The sequence below is a fragment of the Copidosoma floridanum genome, unplaced genomic scaffold (assembly GCF_036245765.1).
Source record: "Copidosoma floridanum isolate Cflo_tuat_1 unplaced genomic scaffold, Cflo_Japanese_pri ptg000019l, whole genome shotgun sequence".
Lineage (NCBI taxonomy): Eukaryota > Metazoa > Arthropoda > Insecta > Hymenoptera > Encyrtidae > Copidosoma > Copidosoma floridanum.
Window position 1 is genome coordinate 17,826,783 of NW_028321896.1, and position 23,904 is coordinate 17,850,686.

The 23,904-nt window shown below is 43.8% G+C and overlaps 1 protein-coding gene across 3 annotated transcripts in view; it reads right to left on the reverse strand.

Annotated features, from left to right (window-relative positions):
• Glut4EF (Glucose transporter 4 enhancer factor) overlaps positions 1–23,904 on the reverse strand; it is a 106,266-nt gene that overhangs the window by 66,603 nt on the left and 15,759 nt on the right. For all 3 annotated transcript variants that reach the window (XM_089592845.1, XM_014351508.3, XM_014351509.3), the window contains exon 2: positions 3,010–3,173. In XM_089592845.1, coding sequence (XP_089448971.1) covers positions 3,010–3,173 — 164 coding nt within the window. The remainder of the gene's footprint in view (positions 1–3,009; positions 3,174–23,904) is intronic.

Consider the following 23,904-nt stretch of genomic DNA (forward strand, 5'->3'; position numbering starts at 1 on the left):
AGAAATCGAATTGGAAGAAAATTCTCACTGACCGGTAAAACCCCCTTGGAGTGTGAGCAGTACCAAACATGTTATACAGATGGAAAACGCGTTTTTAACCGATGGTATACAAGTAGTAGCAGCGTGTAACAATTGTACTCGCGCAAACAAAATTCTAAAATTTTTTTATGGCTCGTCTGGCCTTGCATAATCCATAAGAAATAGGTACCCATTATTGTACAGCGACACGCTCGAGCAGAAAGAGATCTTTCTTCAGCAGCCCCTGTATACACCTTAAGCGCGTAGTTTTGAGCTGAAGAAAAGGTAAACTCCAATCTCGCACGCTATACAATACAATATACCTCTTTCTGCCCATTGGCTAACAAAAAAAAAAAAAAAAAAAAAAAAAAAAGGAGAGAACTTTAGCATGAGCAGCGCTTGATAATGACAATGACCACCATCATCATCCTCGTAACGACGCTTACCGGCTCGTTTCTCTCCCAGGAAATCGTAAAGCCGCGCGCCAAGGTGCTCATCAGCTAACTGTACCATTTACGTGTATATAAGGTGTATACTGTTTTTATTTTGTTTTTACGCGCGGACTTTGCTGAAAAGACATTCGTACCCCCCCGAAGGCGTTACAGTTCGTTTTATCACCTCCTCTCGTTTTCGGATGTATAGGTACCCGCGATTCGACAAAAATCCGCGCGGCTGATGGAGCGTGCATCAACAGGCCCTTACTCTCCCACGCGCGGGTGTTTATGGGAAGACAGGTGCGCAGCGCGTCAATTCCCTTCACGGTCTAGGGGCTCCTTGGGCAGTGAAACCGGGAAGTCAACGCGTCGAGCCGATCTCTCTTCCTTTTGGTTCCCATGATGGCCGGGCTCCTCCTTAACCGCCGCTCATTCGAGTGCCATCACCTCCGTATATACACCTCAATTGCGCGGCTATTGTTTCTCCCTTTGCTCGTTTTCGCACGCCCGCGCCTGCGAAGGAAGCAACGCGGGCTATTTCGGGATGGAGAAATATAGAAATCGTATACCATGAATTAACGATTTGTTTTTTCTTTTCTTTGCGCAACCACATGTTATACACTGGTTCCGTGTGTGTGTGTGACTTCTTGAATGTATAATCAAATGGGCGATGTTGCTCCAACCGCGGAATAGTTACGAAAGCTCGCTCCGACAATATTTGTTTTGATCGCGGGTCCAATGCACTCATGTAGCGTTTCGGCTCGGGTCTGATTGGTTTTTAATGGAGTCCGATTATTCGCTACGTCGACGATAACAAGGTGCTCCAAACAAACATCGGAAGCTCGAGATTAAAAAAGTGACCTCATCTTTTTAAGTTGACTTTCATTGTTTTTTTTGTTTTCTTTTTCAACCTGCAACTTACGTTCCTTATCGCTGTTTATATATTTTACACGACTCGTATTGTCATTAAGCTGTTGGCTTCGTGATAAATAGTGATTATGAATTTCCCCGCGCTCTTGTGTGCCATTGGTACTGATTCTTCCTTTTTTTTCTTCATCGTATCCGTCCCAACTTTATTACAATTATATCTTCGACACGTGCCGGTGCATCGACCGAAAAGATCACTCCGTCGGCTCTGATAACGCCGATCGGCGCATTCCACGGTCTGCGCTCGCAGAAACGCAACTGTTTTCATTTTTTTCTTTCCTTCGAGCTGGGGAATACAAATTTTCGCGCGTCACCGATGACATTGTCGCGGAGTTTTGACGAGCCGATTGCTTCAAATGGCCCATTGTGACCGTCACTCGAATCGAATTGGCGAGGAGAAAGCTGGAAATGTTTAACGCGAAAGGAGAATAAAAAAAAAAAAAACAACTTCCAATATTCAGCATTGCCGACAACAGTGACTCGGCACTAAAGAATCCAAATGCTACGCAACGGGGCCTAAAAAACCTGATCGATCGTATGTATATATACAGGCGACTCGCGACGCGCTTTCCCCTGTATAACATACCAATACCGTTGCCAGTACAGGTGGGCCGTGTATATACCAATGTATATATGCATACCTACGCGGGCACGAGCGAAATTCTATTTTTAAACTTGTACATACCTCCGTTATGTGTGCCCATGTCGTCGCCGGTACCTTGTGTACGTATATATATACAAACACGGACGTGGGAGCAGCGCTTTGATACCAGGCGTTTAGTGGGTCCTATACAGACGCTTACGTACTTAAGAGTAGCGGAAGAAAAAAAATACGACGAGGATGTTTTCGCTCGTGTGACTCTCGGTGAGACTATATACAGGGTATCTATTTACAAGGACGCGTACCTACACCTTTGGTTGAATGTGGGGGAATCAAATTAAGTACAGCTCGTGACTAGTCAATGTAATTATGTTCTTAAATCATCTGCATTTATACATTAGCGGTGTTAACGGCTCCATCCGTGACTGTATTTTTTAATGGAAACTTGCCGGCCGGCTTGACTGTATCGACTTGCTTGGTTTATTGAAAGAAAAAAAAAAAAAAAAAGCCGGTCTTTATATTTTTAAATATACACGATCGTGAAATGTAGAGGCGCGGCAGGTACATGCCAGTGTGTGTGGACGTACACGCGTACCTGCCTTTGCGGATTCAGCAGAGGGGAAAAATAGTTTTCACGCTCACCATTTTTTTGTTTCCTCACGTTGGGCTTTCGAGGCTCTTTATCCCCCTCGGGTTCAACAATACGCGGAGACCTATACATCTCCAGATCAGCGCGGGGGTGAGCTGAGCAAAAATTTTGAATCCATATCCTTTTTGGGCTGTTATTGTGCTTTTGACGTTATTGAGCATCAATGAAATATAAGGTATAGCTGAATAATTGAAAATCCCAATTTCGATAACGTATCAAAGATCGGTACCGTTTTCATTTAATAATCGACCAACAAGTGATCGTTTTGTTCTCTCTCATCGGCCAAATGTACGGGGGAGTCGAGATGGGGTCGATCGTCAACTCCTCCTCGATACAATTCAACGTGGATAATAAAAGAAAAAAAAAACATCAGTACTCACCCTATGACTTGCGGGACCTCGATGGAGTGGGACGAGGAGCGTTTACGGTCGCTGCCCATGTCGGCCAGCCTGGCAAAGTCCGTGTCCGAGTCCGCTAGCCGGGCGCTCTTGCGGGACTCGAGCAGTCGCACCTCGTCGATGCGCTTTGACAGCCGGATCGTCCCCTGTAACCACAAAATTGAAAACAAAAAATTCACTTTTTTTTCTTTCTTTTTTTCCTTTCACCGAAAAAAGTCAACTCTAACGAGTAATCACTTTGTAAATAACAAACAACACAACGCATCAGTTCTTATAAATACCCATGTACCTATTTATTATCGTGCCTCGCAAACGGCACAAAAACAGCTTGTGTAGAGCTCGAGAAAAACTGCGTAGTTTTTTCCACAGCAAGCTCTACCTCCGTTATACCAATCGCATCGGCTACAGTATACCAAACTGCAGATCAACGGAGCGTGTTCACGGTGTGGTTGCGTCAACGCTACTGCGACGCAAAGCGCTCGGGTATAACATGTTTGCTGGGGTGATAACGAGCCACGTGCGGCGCGAGCGATGCGCCTCGATATATACATATAAACGCGTTATAAGTGCGACGTGTCTGCGTCACAAAAGAGCTGCTATGTATACATACGCGTGATTCCCACCTCTCCCACTTTTTTTTTTTTTGGTACACGCCGGCCGGCTTCGCAAACGATGCAGCCGAAACCGTCGGCTCTGTCCGATCCGCGTAAATGACGGGACTGGGTATACATTGTATTCAATTGGAAACAAATGAGCAGCCGGCGAAAAACAATACAACAATGTTTCGAAGCAACGCGAAAACAAGGTGGTTTTTTAATTTTCAGATAACATTATTTACAAAGTATAGGTATTTTAGTGTACGAGTTGTGAATGTCGGCTGATTAATGAGCTCATTAAAAACAGTTTCTGTAGGGACGATAATCCGACAAAGTCGTCGCGTGACGATTACTGTCTTATCACATAATTAATATATGTATATATTATTTTTTTTTTTTCTTCGTATATACGATGGATAACCGCGTTTGTTTACACACTTTTCCGAGAACGTGGGCTAGATTAAAATTTTTTCAAATACTATATAATATGTCTCCAGTCGTTGCTCGTTGCAAAACACGAATATTAGTCCTGTCCACGGAAGAACCCAAAAGTTTTTTTTAAAAACTCTGTTGTATATGTACCACGCAGAAGATCGGCACGAGGGTATTCCCCGAATTTTTTTTTTTGCTCCCTCGCTTATCTCTCGCTCTCCCGCAGTTGGCGTCATCGACTGCGAATGTCTTCTCGGAAGCTCGGGCTGTCCCTAAAGACGCAACTGTATAACCTTACGACGTGTTACACGGACGATACAGTATCGCGCGGCTCGAGGACGGAAAACTCCGTTTACCTCCGATTGGCTATCTCGGAAAATTTGCCATCTCGCTATTAGTAAGCACAACTAATTCATTTTCTCTGGGATATAACTTTTTTTTTTCCGGGACGTCGATACAGGTGACATTGCACTTGGGCGAATACTCGAGTTCTGTTTCCATTGCAAGGTTTTATAATACTGGCCCGATGTATCCCAAACACCAAGGTTGTTTTGATTGGAAAGGAGAAAAAAAAAAAAAAAAAAAAAAAAAAAATCGAGAGGGAGAAACCCGAGATTGCGTTTAGAAATCAATGAAAAGTCGGCTCGAAGCGCATATCATCATAGATGCGGCCAGAGTTGATGGAAACGGCTCGCAATCGACGGTGTAACGCGATCCCTCACTGCTGTACGGCAATAATAAGCTCAAACGCGCGTGTCTACGGTACATTATTATACACGGGAGCTAACGAAAGCGCGAAGCGTCAAACTGATTGGCGCGAATGTTTTTTTCTTTCCATTATATTTCAGCAAAGTCGAAAAAAATCCTATACACAGCCCATACCCGCGACTCCGTATACCTCGTAAATCGGTAATCAGAGCGATCGTGTCGCAATCGAGGGGGAGAAACGAAAGTGCGCTAGTCTGGTTTTTCTTTCTCCTATGCGTTACGACACCAGTTATCTGTCTTTCTGCAATAAGCGGGGGTACCCTACACGCGCACCATTACAATAAAAGTTTTTCGCTCGAGTTGGCCGAAACGGGTTGCTTTTTTTTAATCCACCGAAGCTCGAGAGACGGAAAACGGGTCAACGGGACGGAGCCGGTGCCGCTGAAAATCCGGACCGATGCGGTTTTTCGAGGTCACACCTAGTGTGTACCATTTATACACAATATACAGTTACGCTCGGGTGGATTGGGCAAATAGATATACAGTCGTGGTTGTTGTAATCTCTCGTGCATGCAACCTATCGTTGCCAAGGTGCGAAACGGAGAAATATGCAATTTCGATCGCGCACTACCAACAGGAGAGGGAGAGAAAAAAAAAACCTAGTCAGCTGTCTGAGTTCACCGTGTATAGCGGGAAGGAGTGAATTTTATCGCCAAAGTGACAGCGAGCGGCGCGGCACGCGATAATCCGGCTGGATATTGAAAAAAAAGGCACCGGGTTCTCTATGGCTCCGAGGTATCAGCCACGTTCCCGCAGTAAATTAATATCTCGGCAGAGTACGTAAAACAGCGAGTTATATCGAGAAGAGAAAGTAAAATACTGGAGGCGACCGCTCCAGCTTGACGGTTATAAATGATATCCTTTTTTTTTTTTTTTTTTTTTTTTTCCTTTGCTGTGCCATAATGAAAAAAGCTAGATTTACGGAGTGTCGAATTATGTATATTGTAAACCCGAGAATGAGAGAATACAGGCGTAAAAGCAACCTGATGCATAATCGGCGATTTTTACGAGTACGGGAGTAACCGGTATATTGTAATGTGGATACCGATCGAGAACCGATTAGCATATTATAGACTTTGCATGGACGATCGGCGTTTCGGAAAAGAAGTAAAATAAAATAAAATAAAAATCCAATATCCCGCACGTTTGACGTACATACAGCCGAAGAAGAAGAAAAAAGTCAAGGTCGCCGGCTGTTGCCGCCTCGGATAGTCGTCGATCACTTCCACTTTTATCTGCATCAGCAACAGCGTATAAAGAAAAAAAGAATTAAATAAGTGAAAAAAAAACTGTACACCCAAAGTGCAAGTGTATAGGTATATACAAGTGGTGGTTATCGACCTCCGAGCGAGAGAGTGAGCGGAGATAAGAGAGCAAACCCAGAAAGAGAATCCGTGCAAGTAGGAGGAGGTGGGAGATGGAGAAACCAACGCATCAGCTGAGCAGGAGAGGCGGCGGTGCGGTGTCGGAGAGGAGAGAAAGAGGAAGCGAAAACAAGGCTCTTTTCCTCTCCTGAAAGGTCGTCATTGAGATTAGCGGAACCGGCACACGCACATCATATATATCATAGTGTCGAGCGCGTGTTTCTTTGCATTCCCCACCCCCCCCTCCTCGGGGAAGACGAAGAAGGAACAGCAGCAGGAAGTACATATAGAGAGAGAGGAGGGCCTGATAGTGCACACCTTGTGTATATTAGAGCACTGCACGGGTAAAGGAGCGGGGGAGGGAGGGAGGGAGGCACGCTGTGACTTAACGGCTGAGCGCTCCGAGTTGCGCGCACGCGTGTATATATATATATAAGAGGTTAACTGTTGCTCGCGGCGATATATCGGAGTAACGGTCCTCCCTCTTCTTTACTATACCGCTGCTGCATACATATATATAAACTAAGAAAATAAGATATAACGGAGAGAGAGAGAGACTCTGTACTTATATATACGTATGTGTATAGGGAGTGGGGCAGAGCCCGCGGATTTTCCTTGCCATCATCAGCTGCACGCGAGAGAGTGCCAACTATGAGCGCGCAACCAATGCAAGGATATTATATTATCCTAAGCTATATACGGAGGAGGTGGCGATAGCATGCACCGTTGCAGCACTTTCTCCTGCGACTTTCAAATTTTCCTCTCCTCCTCTATATACAGACGTATAGACGGTGCAGCAATTTCAAGCTATATACCTACATATACACCTCGGGATTGTTGTGTCCCTCCGACTCTTAATGGTGCCCCTGTATTATATATGTGTGTGTGTGTGTGTGTGTGTGTGTGTGTGTGTGTGTGTGTATGTGTGGATACTAATGGTACGTATAGGTAGTATATCCTGCAGCGAGAGAAAACACCACCTCATCGGTGCAGTCGTTGACCCCTTTACGGGAAAGGGAAAGATTTTTATTAGCTATATTTTTTGCTGCATACGCGGGGAGTTGGAAAAGACATTTTTGGTACAACTTGACCCCATGGATTAACATTTATATAAATATATGCACGTGTATTTTTATGTAGGTATATCTAATTTGTTCGCGAGTGTAAATGATTTTTGCGCTATACTCAAGAAAAAAAAATATTTTTTTTTTTTTAGCAAAAACACAACGCGTAAACATCTACTCGACAAATATGTGCGGATGCAAACGTGAAATGCACGACAAGGGCTCATTTGTAGAACGAAAAAGTATAAAGATAAAAAAAAAAAAAAAATACCACCCTCTAATAATTGTATCATCCCTAAAACTCGAGAGTATACGATCGGTGTGCAAGGCTCACCTCCTGCGGACACGGCAACAGCTCGCGGGCATCGTCCTCCGCATGGTCCGAAAGGACATTATGGGGAGAAAGAGAAAAAAAAAAAGAAGCAGCGCCCGCTTCCTGGGGCCCCTCGGCGTGGGTGTCGCGTTTCGCCGACGATTCCGTACAGGCCTCGGAATTAGGAGGCGAGAAATTTCGTGAGTCCCACATTGATGCACGTGTAAGGGGATCGGCCCAGCACACGCGCTCAAACCCGTGAAGAAAGAAACCCGAGAGCGCGCTACCTCGGAGCTGAGGGATGATGATGATTCGTGTCCTGCTGATATTACGTGCGATGGCCACACATAGTACATAGGGCCCATGTATACCTATACGGGGCTGATGGAAAGGGGGGGGGGAAGTGCGGAGGGCTCGACAAAGGTTACAACCACCTGCGTCCAATGGCCCCGACGCTGCACATCAAGGGAGGTGTGGATCTCTTCTCTCTCTAGGTGTGTGCGTGTGTGTGGGTGTACGTGGGACATACGCGCATCGAGATCGGCCGCTCCGTCCATTACGTTGGACACTCTATGCCGCCACCCTCGGAGACTGCGCTCTTTCCCCCCTTGGCTCTCTCTACGTCTTCCTGGCTGGCTAGCCGGCCAAGACACCGGAGAGTTGGGCCGGGGTCTTTGGCTTCGTCCCTCCCGCGCTGCCATGTATACATATATGGCCGAGGCATCGCAGCAGCACTACAGCTGTGCGCGTTTTTTTTTTTTTTTTTTTTTTTGTGTCGGACGAAAGGGGGGGCTTCTAGACGCACCAACACAGTGACGGTCTTTACAGCTCTCCGAGAGCCGGTTCCTCTCTTTAAATGGCCCAGCAACAACCGACCGACCGACCGACGAGTTATATACATATACACGTATATATTATATGGTAAATCTGACGCTCTGCTCCCGGAGCTTGTGGAATTTTTTTGGGGTCCCTTTCTGCTCATCTCTCTGCGCTCCATTGTGTGTGCGTCTAATATAATGTACCGGCATGGCTCCGTATATATGGTCCTTGTAACTTTTTTTTTTTTTTCTTTTTTCGTTTTATTGATTAAATTATGGTGGAATCGATTGGTTGGTTCGCGCGCGTGATTTTGGAAAGCTTGTATGGGTGCATGATAACGATTTGTTCGCACGTCCGTGCCGAATGAAAATCGGCATTTTTTGATAAATGATCGCAAAACTCCCCGAACCACGCAATAGCAACGATTTTTTTAATTTTCATGCAAACGAATTCACGCCAAAGAGAGAACAACTCAATCGCTTATTAAGTACCTACACATATATTATCTACTTGATGGGCTTAATTTATTTCAATGCATGATCCCCTGCGTAGGTGTGTAATGTTGTAAAGTAATAATATCCAACAACAACAAAGACAATCAGGAGCGGGGGGAGGGGATAAAGAAAATAGAGTCCCCTTGTCCTACGCCTACGCTCGTAATTTTATTAAACAAAGTCAAGGAGAGAGGACACACTTTGCCGATTTCGAAGCGACGACGAGCCATCGTAACCAGCTGGTGTGGATACGTCATTGTGTTAACGCAACCTGTGGGTGTACACAATATAATATATATGTGTACATAACGGGCGCAGCGCGAAAGCAAGGCTGGTGAGAAAAACGGCCTCGGCCGCACTGTACACTTCTGCAGTACCTATATAGGTACATTGGTTGGTCGCGCTCGCGACTTGGGTGACACACATGCACGTACACACATAGTTATTACATACCTATCCAGTCTATCCGCTATAATAGGTAAGTACACGGTTACCGGGTGAAAGTGTATACATAAACATATATATAGACGCATACTCCCGTAGACGACGTGGATATATATATATATATATATATATATATATATATATATATATATATATATATATATATATATATATATATATTATACTGTACAACAAGCAACGACGCCAGCATAGATCTTTTTTCCGTAGTCTTGGCGAACGGCGAATGGGAGTGCGGCCCCACCTCCGATCTGATATATATATATACACACTACCTTCTCGACAAGAGAGAGAGGCCTCCCCGAGAGCAGCTTTTATACGGTACGAGGGTATAATATGTACCGTCAATGAAAATGTTGCAACAAACCGCGCGCCAAGAGAGCCGTGAGCGGCGAAACAGCTGTTTTTCCCGTTTGCTGCGGCGGCATACTTGCACCGCGCACATAACATGTATGTTTGGGTTATTATACGGGTACAAATTAATGTGCATACACGCCGTTTGTGAAAGATAACGCGTCTTGGGCAGTGAACGCGTGCGCTCTGTTACTTACATTACATACCGGGATACAAACAGGTACACGGATATGTGTATATTATATTTTGAAAACTCGTTAAGGAGATATTTGCAATATGTAGTAGACGTGCCGACAATTGAAAAAAAAAATATCTATACCAAGTATAGGTACGCTCGGGGGGGAAAAAAAAAAATGATTTTTACAGAGACAAAAATATGTAACTCGGGGAGTTCCGGAAAAAAAAAAAAAAAAAAGGTGAGGCCAAAAGTGATAAGGCCAAGAGGGGTCCCGAAGCTGTGCGACCGCGGGGCAGGAAAAGACGACCGCATTCCGTGGCAAACAACGCGATAACTGTAAACGCACGATGCACTACGTGTTTTATATGTATATATATGTACACGTATACGCGAACAACGATGCATGCACATGAGATTATGGCACATATATATGGTGTGTGCACACCCCATGAACGTTCCAACTTTGTGTGTGTTTAAGTACATGGCTAAGCCGAGCTCGACGCGAAATTTTTACCCCACTGTACTGCTGTGTTTTCCTCTCATCCGTTATACGAAAAGTTTATCAATATTCACGTGTAGGTATACAAGAATTTAAGGATCAACAGCAGTGGCAGCAGAGAATCACACTTATCCTCGACTATATAGGTGCTCGTGCGGCGTATACAATGTATTGCATCGTCACGAGGAGAAAGAGAGAGAGACTTCATAGAGGTACCTCTACCGAGGACAGCTCGATTGTATTCCGCTCCGTGACCGCGACAGGGTAAAAAATAATGTCTCGCGAGGAAAGTACGGACGGGCCTATAAACCTTACCAATATACCAATCGCTTAATTCGTCGGGTATATATGAATAAATGTTTCGTTGAGTAGCCATTTAAGCGTACATAATATATGTGCGACTCTCTCTCTCTGTCTCTTGGTGCGGGACGTTTTGGGACTATTTTTATTCATGCGCGAAAAGTCACGACTCGCATGTAATAGGAACGAGAGGACGACAATAGCCGCGACGTGACTCCCTCGGTCGTGTCGTATAGGAAAGTTGGTTTGTCCATACGGTGTGTAGCCGTTGGGACAAGACGGAGGAGGATGAGTAGCAACTAATCGATATATTATTGTGCTTCAGTGAAATGAAGTGTGCCGGGTATACATGTGCGTTCATTACTTCATAATGGACGACTTCCATCTTTTTTTTTTTTTTTTTTTTTTTTTTTTTTTTTCAAGCCTATATAGGTATAAAATATACCTTATGTTTATCAGTAGGACATTGCTTTTGCTAATTCGTAGGCTTCGGCATTCATTTGTATCATAAACTTTTTTTTCTTCCTTCGCCCCTATGCGCTCAATAGGTGTGGTACAGCAATTGCAAAAAACAAAATATAGCCAAGAATCTCTAAAATGGGCAAAAGCTCACTGCACCGCAATCGACCGATCAAGGCTCCAAAGAGCGGCACAGCGATCGAGTAAATTTTTTCTTCCCGTTAAACGAGCACCGGTTCATTAGACACGCGTCGCGGATCTTGATTTCACGAGATGTTATAATCACAGGTATACACACCTCTAAGATACATGTATTGGACGAGCTACCGGGAAGCGTATATAATTATTATACGTATACGCACGGCCAATTGAATATGATGTATTGTTCGTCGTACACGCAAACATACACTCTCTTTGTTCCAATAACGACGATAATGACGCCTGTACGACTATACGAGGAGGAGGATGGGCTCGGTACGTATGGCGCGTGTATATATATATATTTGTACGCTTGGAGATTGCAGAAACGAGCCGGAGCTCGAGGAGAAAAAAAAAAAAAAAAAAAAAATCCGCGAGGCTGCAGCGCGAACATTTGGAAAAGTGGAACGAAAGTTAGCGGTGCTCTCACGTCCCGGAATATAAAACGAGATTACATATACACGTATGCAAGTGGAAGAGATGATGAAGAAGACGGACAGACAGCAGAGGAGGAGGAGGAGGCGCCTACAGGCAACGCACGAAAACGAGCGACGGGCACCGATGGGCACTCGTGCAGTGTGCGCGCGCGGTAGGTATGTGGAAAAATGTGTGTGTGTGTGCGTGTTTGAATCTCAGCGATGCCGAGGGGAAAGGTATCCGATGCCTTATTGACGAGTTTTCGCAAGAGTTCGGCGATCGATTTTTCCCTTTGTTTCCTACAAAACGGCTCTCTTACCGATCCCTGGAAATCGGTTCCCCCCAAGAGACACACACCGCCGCTCATTGTCTCATTGAGCAATGCCGAGGCAATTTTTCTCGTTCCCCCCGTGTATATACGCTCCTTCTCGTTAATTTTTTTGGAGCTACACTGCAAATTCACACTGTGTGTACTGCGCGTTGAAATCAAAAATCTTTTATTTCTCCATACTCCATTTTTTATTTATATAAAAAAAAAAAAAAAAAATCGACGGTGGAGAAAAAGAAGAAGAAAAAAAAGGGCAGGTGACACAAGGTTTTTCTCAAAACTGCAGGCGAGCGGTTTGTCAATTTTAACGTTAAAACAAAAAAAAAAGCGCAGCAAGAGAGAACAGAGAGCCAAACAAAGGAGGAGAAAAACTTTCCTGGATTCTCGGAACTCAATTAAAGCAAAAAGAAGAAAAGAAAAGACAACGAACTTCGCGTTAGCACACTATACATTACATGTATAAGTATATATATATACGGATGCGCGTGAACCAGGAAAAAAAATCGCAAAACCCGGCAGCTGCAGCGATACGACAAAGTAAGTATCAGTGGCTTAATAGCATATATATGTAGACACGCGTATCGATGGCCTTTTGGGTCATTGCCGCGTGTGTCGCACACATACTTATATAATATAGCTACTTTTGAATTCGTACGTCCATACATATATGTATGTTGTGTACACACGGTGCACGAGAGAGCCGCGGCTGATGAATCAGCTGTGCATAGCGCGGAGCAAAGGGAGGTACGGAGAGAGATCGTTCCACTCGGTTTCTGTCGTGCAGGCGTTGTCGCACACCTATATATAATATACGCTGTATCTTGTATCAAACGCAAGGCGCGCCGATTCGCTATAAAAATATACCGTCGCGGTCTTCCTTTGTGCAAATCCCTTGAAACGGAGTTTAGAGGTTTCGCGAAGAAAGCGCGCGCGCGTGTGTATATTATATATATATATATAATCATGAAAAACACATTTCCACAGCTTTTTTGTTTTATTTTTATTTTCCAATCGCAAGCACTGTCTTTTTAAAACAAGAAACGGCATCATGTTAACTTGTCACCCGTTCACGAGAATCAATCAAACAAATTTATTCAATTTTATATATGTGTAGGTACACCGAAATTCAGTGCCAGCATCGTCGAATAACCCTTGTACCCACACATCCCGATAATACATAAATTTATCTTATCCGGCAGTAAAAGTGCCAATGTATGTAACATCGAGGCATCATTTCGTGTATACTCTTTTTTTTTTTTTTTTTTTTTTTTTCTTCCCACCCAGAGTTCAATAGACGGTACGGCAAACGTGTATTTATATACATACACACAAGAACCGAGCATATATTGATCCGCTGATGATTATCACTATGTGCAATCATTGGTAAGTCACCCACGTATATAGATATATAAACCGCAGCAACAAGTGCAACAACAGAGAACTCGCCATACGCGAGCACATACTTATAATAATGATGATGATGATGATGATGGCACACTTATACGTAGCAGCTGCGCGTTAATCTTGGCCCGATAATTCGGGTTTGCCCCTGAGCGCCCGACCTTGACGGCATATATGTTATAATGATGTCACGAGGCATACTTATTCGTATACCTCCTCCTCTTCTTTCGACTCAAAGTTTGGCTCTTATCTCGCACCTCTTTTTTTTTTTTTTTTTTGTTTTTTCCTATCGCGATCGCTCAACCAAACCCGCAAAACTCGCGTTTCGCAACTGCTGATAAAAGGCTCTTCATCATCATCACCATTGCACGAATATTAGCCCTTTCGATTCAGTTGTTTATTGTTTTTTTTCTCCCCCCAGTTGTAATACCATAAGCCGGCTTATCAGGTTCAAGGGGGAGGGGGAGAAGAAAAAACTTATCAGACGACGACTCCGGTGGTATCGGGCAACGAGTCGAGACGCGCTCTTGCATTTTACCACGAAAAAAACGCAATAATGACCTTCGATGAGAACAAGGAACCTCGTGTCCTTTATATACCGATCATCACACCACCATATAATATAATACCATCGATCAAAATACGCGGATTGACGGTAAATTGTACACCAATCTGTCACTACTATAAACTACACGTAACGCAACAAGAAAAAAGAAAGAAAAAAAAAACTTTTATGTACATTACTATATTTTGAACAAGAAAGCACAAAAAAATTGGGTGCGCATAATTTTTCCCGGTTTATCACTGTTTGAGCCCGGTCTAATACCCAATGCTCTTTCCCGGTATATAATAATATATAAAACGGCCCGTTCCCCGACGCAGCCTCCGTAACTGCTCTCTTCCGCCAATCGGCACGCGTAGGATGATCGGGGTGTATCGCAATAGCTTTTCTTCCGAGCGCGAAATAAAAGGCCGCGCGCGATTATTGCCTCGGGCATGATATATAATATATGCGCAGTTGCGATTATATCCTGTATCCCTCCCGTGCGTATACACGTATCCGGGAATGGTGTAAGGGTATAATTATATTATATACATGTGCACGGCGATGGGGAGGGAGGGAGGGAGAGAGAGAGAGAAAAGCGATGAGTAATTGCCGACTTTTCCACCTAACGGGGCCGCAGCGCGCAGCGACGCGAATCCATTTTCCTCTCGCGCTCTTTCTTTGTCTTCCTCCTCCTTGCTGCTTTTTCGCACGCGCTTTTCTCCTTACGAGGCCACGCAAATGTGTCTCTCTGTGTGTGTGTGTGTGTGTGTACCTGAACGTGAGTTATCGCCACTGCGACTCAAGGAGCCGGGGGATCGCGCCGAGGACAAAGCCGTGGTGTAGAGCCAGCTGGGACGTTCTGACGCACGCGCTGCCTTTTTTCCTTTAACACGTGCACTTTTATGGTACATTATATTATACTCTACGGGGTATGATGTTTACGTCTAGATATTACAATTTACAATGTACTTACGGTAAACCGCGCGATTTTGTGCTACTCCGAAAACGTTTGTTTTGAGAAATTTGTCGTCCCAGGGGCGCTGTACGGGTATACTCATTAATAGCGTATTGATGTTTTTGAACAAAACAGGTGAACAAAACAGAGAAAGAGAGAGAGAGAGGATGGCCTATAGGATTAAATATATACATATACACACGTACGTTACTTGCGGTATATAATACGCGCGTGCATGGGATAATGGCCGCGTGCGCCGGCCGGCTTCCCTATGTATGTATACACACACACACACACATGTATAGGCACAAAAGTATTAATATGCATTATCAAGTGCGGCGCAGACCATCGCAACTTTCCGGGTTTTATTCGTTCGCGCTCGCAAACAGAATATCATATACTGATGTACACTGGGAAAAAACAAAATGCAACGATAAAAAATAAAAAAATAAAAAAAAAAACGTGTACCGATAAAACATATATAGGTGACGTGTGCGTGATGCATCGGTGTATACCAATGTTAAGTATCCACTCACAGGCAGTGGATATACTTGTATATACGAACGTAAATTGAAACATATAATTAATCATTACAAGGTTCACCTGTGCAGCAAAACAGTGGAATGGACGCATTTATAATTATATGTATGGATGTATACTTATTGTTGTGTTCACCGAATGAGTATACACATACATTTACACTGCGGGTCAGCAGCCACTTCAGGACGTATCAACAAGTAGCTTCTGGCTAAATCCAATATTTGATTTCACACGCGTATACGAAGAAGAGAAAAAAAAAAAAAACACAAGGAGTTAATGACACTCAAATATACATACACGTATGCACAGGGCGAGAGAATGCTCGCGTATATATACAAGTGGTCAGGGCACGGATGAGTAAAAAAAAAAAAAAAAAGGAAGCTTGGAAAATCACAGCGGCGGGCCAATGTACGACGCTGATATTTCGCCTTTAGCTGTCTATATGTATACTTATATACACATGCAGGCCGGGCTTTGAGAAGGAGAACTCTGCTGCCGCTGCATTCGCGCCGAGTTGGTATTAATAATCGGCAAACAGCGGGTCAGAGACCTCTTTCGCTCTCGTCTTCGACTCAACATATACCTATACACACACACACAAATGTTATCTCTGCCGGTGTGCGTCTCCGCATACTATTCTCTTGGGCACAGTATGTACACTCGTGTTTCGCGGACCATCGATATCGTTGCTGCTGCGTCAAAACCATTATTTCTTTTTTTTTTTTTTTTTTTTTTTTCGTTTCTGTCACCCATCAGGATCGATCGCTACTCTCGCGATCGGTAGCAATCAACACCACTTGCTATATCTCAAAATCTCTATTGATCTCTTGACGTCGTTGTTGTCACGCGCTAAGCTCCGGGGATTTAGATAATAACAATAAAGCATCGGTCTTCCGTTGACAATAACGTTCAAGCGCAGCACTATACATATTTATACGTTTATACGTGCATTCCTTGGTAACCGCCGTTGGGCTTTCGACACGCGCGCGTACAAAGCAGTGATAAATAAAAAAAGATCGATGAACTTTGTGTTTTTGCACACGTATGTAAATGTGTACAAGCGACAAGCAAGAGAGGCTTTGGCGGATCGACGCTCTGGGCGAGCAAAAATGTAAAAGGAAGAAAGTAACCGATGAGACTATATTAATTTGATGTGTGATATCCGTCGACGGTCGATCGACCATAGATCGGTATCTTTCTTTCTTTGGTGTAGTTAACTTTTAGCTGCTCTGCATCGATGGCCGCACACCTAACCAGTCGCTCCGTTTTCTCCATTTAAACCTTTTTTTTTTTTTTTTTCCTTTTCCTTGCACCGGAGGTCGAGCGTGTGTGACGGATCAGAGGGAGGAGAGAAAAAAACCGAGCAGAGGTCGATTTTTGTCATTGGCTCGCTAAAATCAACGCCACTTGGGCGCCTTTGTTTATAAGTTCGAGGGCCAGAGAAAATGAGACGGGGGGTTTCCTTGAGATTTTATATACATATAGGCAGAAACGGAGAGTGGACGAGAAAAATGAAGAAACGCAACAGGTACCAGCTGTACGAATATGTATATATATATATATATATATACCATTGGAAGGCTCGTAAAAACGTTCGACTAACCCATTGACCGACATTCGCTCACGTGTTACATTACTTACGAGTGACGCGGAGAATTCGCAATTAGGCGCGATAGTATATATACTATAACAGTGGTGGAGAGAAAAAAACGAGAAGAAAACAATCAATGGCCGAGAGGCTCGGAAGGAAAAACCTTCGTCGTCGATCGGATGAAAATCGTTTTGTGGGATTTCCCCGCGACTGCCATTATGTGTGTCTATATGATTGGCGGAAGAGAAAAAGCAAGTGTAAGTGCCGGCCTCGATTATAGATTGAGGATTATTTTCCTTCTACCAGATGCTGGTGCAAATGTTCCCTGAAAAATGCATCCACGGCGAGAGAAAATTCATGCCCCCGTACAGTAGTACGATACATCGTAATGGTTACGTACGAGGATAACATATGTAACCTTCGGTGGACACCTTGCAACAACTAACGAGCGTGCGAGCGTCACCGAGGATGGATCGGTAGAAAAAAAAAAAAAAAAAAAAAAGATCGGCTCGGCGCGATCAGTGCCGGTCTTTCAATGGCAAACGCGAGAGCTATTATACTTACACGCGAGAAAAAACCTAGTTGCGAGCGAGCGAAAAAAAATAGTGCCGCTCTACTGTGTACATGTGTACATGCATCATATAGGCATATACACCGGGTTGTGTGCGGTGAGCGAGTGCTCGGGAGAGACCGAGAGAGCCGCGAAATTGGTGTCACTGTGTCGAAGCTGCGCGGTGTGTGACGTCACGCGCTGCACTCCGCTGATTGCCGGCATATTATAAATACTTATATGTGAATATATATACTTATATATGAACAGAGGAAAGATCGGTACGGAGCAGCTGCTGATGCCTCTCTCTCTTTCTCTCCGTACGGTGACGGCCGATTTTGCCCTCGAGCTTTTTTTTCTCTTCGCTAAACCTCGTGCACATGCATTCATCATATAGGTATATACGAAGAGCGACTTTCCTCTCGCCTCTTCGCGTATGATTAACGACGCGCTCCAGATATGTATATATTATACGTAATGGTGCACTGTATTATGTATATATACATGCACTTCCGCCTTTGTCTCATTCTCTCTGTTTTTTGTTGTATGTGCGTGAGTATTACAGAGACCGGCTTCTCTCTCTATCTCCGATGCGATGGTTTTACAAACGCAATTGTGGATGTACAGGTACACGCAAAGTTTTCCGCGTGTGTTGCGTGCGCCAACTTCCGCGAGTCGGAAATTTCTGTGGCTCCGATAAACAATACGTGTCATCCCCGTCGTTGCTTTCTTCTTCTCCCCTCCCTCGGTCATTGCAAGAATATCATTGTAATACAATAAGCGCTTCGCTTGATTTATACACGTACGTGTTTGTTTAAACAAAGTCAGTTTATTTACGCTGTACACCGCAGACGTGTGCAACGAAGCAAAAGAGGGAGCCAAATAACAAAAAACATCTCTTTTGCCTCGGCACTTGTTTAAACATCAAAGTTTGCGACGCGTCCTGAGAAACGGTAGCTTTATTAAATACAGTTAGGTATATTGTTGGTAATATTTTTTAACAAAGTGCGACGAAATGTATATATATACGCCCGTTTGGTCGTACCTTGTTTTTTTATTAGTGTGATTCGTGTACGTACACGAAATGTCCTCCAACAATTGACGATAAAAAAAAAGGCCTCTCTCGAACAATTGTTTGTGGTTTGCGCGGCAGCGCGGTATAGTATAATTTATATAGGCACCGATTCAAGTGAAATTTCTTATGAATCGTTTGTGTTGCCATTAAGTTGGTGCACAAATCTGCATTTCAGAGTAGGAGTGTGATTTTGCCCAAACTGTTGGAAAAATAACGATAGTTTTGATCATTGTTTTCACAAAGATTAGCCTTCATTTTTTTTTTTTTCCGAAATAACCATAAAAAAATGATGACACATCACAATTGTTTTCTCGCCACTTTCAGCTAATTTTCCATAGTTCAACGCAAATGGTACTACGTCTAAACGCGCACAGATAGGGCACAATGTGCGGAAAGAACGAGGTCAGCATCGTCTCTTCCTCTACATACAATGCACAATTATCATCTCGCATATATTGTATACGAATATGGTGTATAATATGTTATGGCTCGCGCTGTACGCTACACATATATGTTAAAACGAAAAATAAGAGATAACGGCACCAACGCATACACATATTATATAGGTATAATATTGTTGACGTGCACGTTTGAGTTTGGTATACTCTTTAGCGTATTATATACGATGAGATCTGAAATTAATCTGTCTCTCTGTTGGCATCGGCTCGCGCGAGATTTTCACGAGAGGCTTTTTTAAACCCCTACACCTTTAATCCTGTGGTGGGTATACGTACCATTTCTTGTCCCACGGTTAATCAATATCGATAGTAAAAAGCAGGGACGGTGAAAACGAGATGAGCTTGCCTTTTCCCCACGCAAAGTCGAGGATGCCAGGAGGAGCGGGGGTGGGGGAATGATTTCTCAAGTGCATAAATATATAAAGGAGCACAGGCGCGCGCTTTCTAATAGAGCGGATTCTTATCGCCCTCCTCCTCCATGTATACACGTTACGTGGGTGGGGGTAAGTTTCACTTTGCCGTGTATTACAGCTCTCGGTCCTCCACGGAGGAGGAGCGTGACGCAAGCGGAGCTGCACCATATACCATCCGTACATATACATAATGTGCACGAGGAAAGAGCAAAGATGGACAAGATTCACTGGTTGCCCCCTTATTTATTACCGTGTAGTATCGCATCGAAAAAGTGCGTTAACAAATCGTGCTCCGTCAAACACCTGTACAGTCCGAAAAAGAGGGTATTAAGTATATTTATGCACACCAGCTGTGCTGCTGCATATAATCAGCGAGTACATATTACATGCGGGTGATATGCATGAAAACGGTACACCTATAATAGACACCGGACGCAGCAATGTAAAGAAGAAAATTGAAACTCGTCCTCGGCTGATACGAGCTGTCTCTGTCTATGAGCGATGCCGCGATGTGTCCCCGCAACAGGCGTCTACTATAATTGGGTCTACGGATCGCGGCCTTGAGCTACCTCTCGCTTATATATACTCGCGGCTGCGGTGGTGGTGCAGTACATGCAGCCTTGTGTGTACTTTCCTACTTGTAAATATATAACCTGTGTATACCTTATACAGGCTCGCTTCGTAAGCCTCTCTGCTGTATACAGCATCGTATATGTGCTTGCAGTGCTGGGACCTGGGACTATGATGGTTATATCGGGCCTCGAAAAGTGAGAGGCACACGGCTTGGCTGCAGTGCTATACATCACGTATCATGACTCCTGTCGGTTCGTCCGTGTGTACCAACGTTACAAATACACGCCGGAGCTTCTTATCGATACGTATACGTCTCGGTTTGTTCCGCATCATCGACAAGTACAATATATATGTGGTGCAGGTGTCCATGTACATTTACGTACCAGCGGAGGTGAAATTTTTTCGAGTGCGAATAATAAAATACATACGTACCTTCCTGTACGTGCATGGTAAAGTATAATGTAAGCGGGCGTACAACGGGGCAGGCAGAGATAGAGATATGTGCGAGATGAGCCTATATACACGCATTATGTATAATAGAGGAGGAGGAGGAGGAAGAGGAGGTATGTACGAATCTGGGCTGTGACCTGGTTATTCGTCTCTCGCCCGCTTGTATAATAATCATTTGGGTCGTTGGACTCTCCCCTTCGTTAACTCTATATAAGTATGGATCCTCGTCGTCGTTGTGCCCCCCCCCCCTCTCTCTCTCTCTCTCCTTGTCGTATAAATAGGCGGTCGGTGCGCGCGAAACCATAACCTAGGGCCCGCTTCTCCCATCGATGATCATGTATTCCGCGGACGTTGTTTTTCTAACGAGCTCTCGTCACGATATCCCGCTGGTGTATCATCGTCGTCGCGATCGTGTCTTACTTTGGCTTTCTCCGCTGTGTCTTTACCCCCCCGTTCCCCTTTTGCGAGACGGACTCGGGTAATGTGTATATATAGTGACCATCAAAGACGTTCGTTGGATCCTTTGTTTCTCTTTCCCTCCCCCCCCCCCCCGATTCAACCGTGCATGGGGTTTCACTTTCCCTATACAACTGCCGTGTGGCGCTCTTCCTCCTGTGTATTGTGTACACTTCTTTTTTTTTCCGACCGAAAGACGATAACTTTGTTTGCGTTTACTGTCTCTCATGGAGCGTTATCAACTTCCTCTAGTTCCTTCCGTACGTACCACCAATTATTTTTTTTCGTTTCGAAACCATTACACCGCGCGTCCATCATCGCTGCGGTGGGAGGAGGGAAATGAAGAAACAGGGGATTCCCCGGGTTATATCGAAAGAAAGATTTCCATCTGCCGGTCGATAAGGTAGGATATACACGCGTGTTATATGTGAATTTGATCGTCTATTATAATATATACCAGTTACAGAGGGTAAGTGTGTGTATGCACAGTTTCTCCAACGCTGGATGCATATGTATATATATATATATATATATATATATATATATATATATATATATATATATATATATATATATATACACACTTTTATACGTGTACGAAATCACCGGTGTGTACATATTTATATACAGCACTTGAGCATATAATATTATATACTGGCCGTTGCCGCTATATGGATAATCTTCTATATACCTGTATCGCATTCCATTGTACATTGCATTGTGTTCGGAAAAGCCAATCGAGACCTTGAGTCCTCGATCTTGCGAATGAAATTTCGATTTTTTTTCTCTCTCTCGCTCCTTCTTCTATTATCCTCGCTCTGCTTGCTATATACGCTTTTGCAACTATAAGCTAGACGAGAGACCGGTTGGTGGGCTGTCGTAACCAACCACCGCTCGTTCCATTTACCGAGACTCGACTGCATGAAAATCACGTGTATCGGTGCGTCTTTCTCTTCAATCTTGCAATGTTATATTCTATCTCCTGGCACGCGTTGCATATTTTGTTGTAAGGTATACAATGCGATGTACAAGGTATGGATTGGTAATTTGAGATTTACTCATTGGACCAGCATTTTTTCAAGTACGGGTAATACCTATAACGAGTAGTGATAATCCAAACACCGAGTTTATGTGTGCCATCGGCTACGGCAAAGCTTGAACTTTCCTTTCGTTACGTTCTATATATATATATACACTCGATTGACCCCCAGATAATATTCATAAAAGACGAAACATTCACTGGAGAGCAAAAAAAAGGGAACGCGGGACTCGGAGTTACCTGCACACGTATAGACAAGCCGTGCGAGGATATTGCAAGCTTGAAAAGTTGTGGGTTGGTGGAAAAAGTGAAAGAGGAAAAGAGAGTGTATATATATATATATGATAACATACACACACGAGGACGTAAAGAGTAAGAGGCACATCCATGCATCACGCGTCCTAACACACAGCGTGTTGTAATGTTGCAACGTTATATCAGAGCAGCGGGCGTGTGTATATTATATACATATAGGTACCGCTAGACCTTATACCACGTACATTATATATATGGGTTATTGCATAAATCTGGGCTTGCTCTCCCGTCGTGCAACATCTTTCCTATAGCAATGTGTGCGGGCGATGCATATATATAGGTACAGCCACATGGTGCTCGTGCTCCCAATTCCTTGAGCTCCTTCTATACACGATTTGACACTACTGTATTACGAGAAAATTTGCACAATGCGACGAGGATGGATCAGCGTATACGGAGCTACCTACTTTGTGTAACAACTTGGATTTATATGTATACGCGTCTGCAAAGTATATAACAACGCGAGAGCGATTAACGCATATATAAATTGGCATCCCTTTCCGCGAAAGAGGAGGAGTCATTTAAATCGCGGTGTACGCAGTGGACACACCGGGAGCATGTGTTTTTTTTTTTTTTTTTTTCTTCTTCCTTGTATAGCTGCGTTGCATGCTGTTTTATAAAAATATTGTCTACATGAGAGCACGAGAGCTTGCGTCCCATGCTTGATCCAACTTTCACTGCTTATACACCTGCATGGCGAGTGCATTCCTACGATTATATATAGTTACATTGACACCTCGAGAGTATACATTATACTTTCATAAAATAATAATGATTTGCGAGCAACGACAATTTCCAATCGCAGCTCCGTTCGTATACGCACCGATATTAGCTCAACCTTTACGCTATCTATAATAATGTATAAATACAACAGCGATGCGATAAATGTACTCGGCTGTGGAGAGTAATAGCCGCATGCACAGGTACACCAATGGCAACGCGGTGCCAACACACGCATATATATTTAAGTGAGTACACATTTACATATACATATGTATCGCGCGGCGAGCGCTATAATTGCAGAGTGTGTTGAGTACAGCGGGGAAAATGTATTTCGCGCACAGCTGATGATGATGATGGCAACGCTGCATCATCGCACAGCTGACTCTCCGCATCAGCGAGTTGCTCGTTCCCATTTTCTCCTCGCGTGCGCCCCTACATATATATATATACTTATATACGTTTTATGTAGCCGGTGTTGTAAGTTGCGACGCGTATGTAATATAAACACAGCCTTCGCATTTTTGACGCACTTTGCATTCTGTTCACAAATATGTGTATACAAGTGTACTTGTTGCAAACACTCAGGGTTTGCACGTACCCAATTTCATAAAACTTGGACGTCCTAATCGCTGCGTCAATCCATGCAAACTCTGTAATTTTCATACGCGACATTACAAATATATCGTGTGTATGAAAATATGAGCATATATAAATATATGCTTCCTTGTACGGGCTGCAAAGTGTAG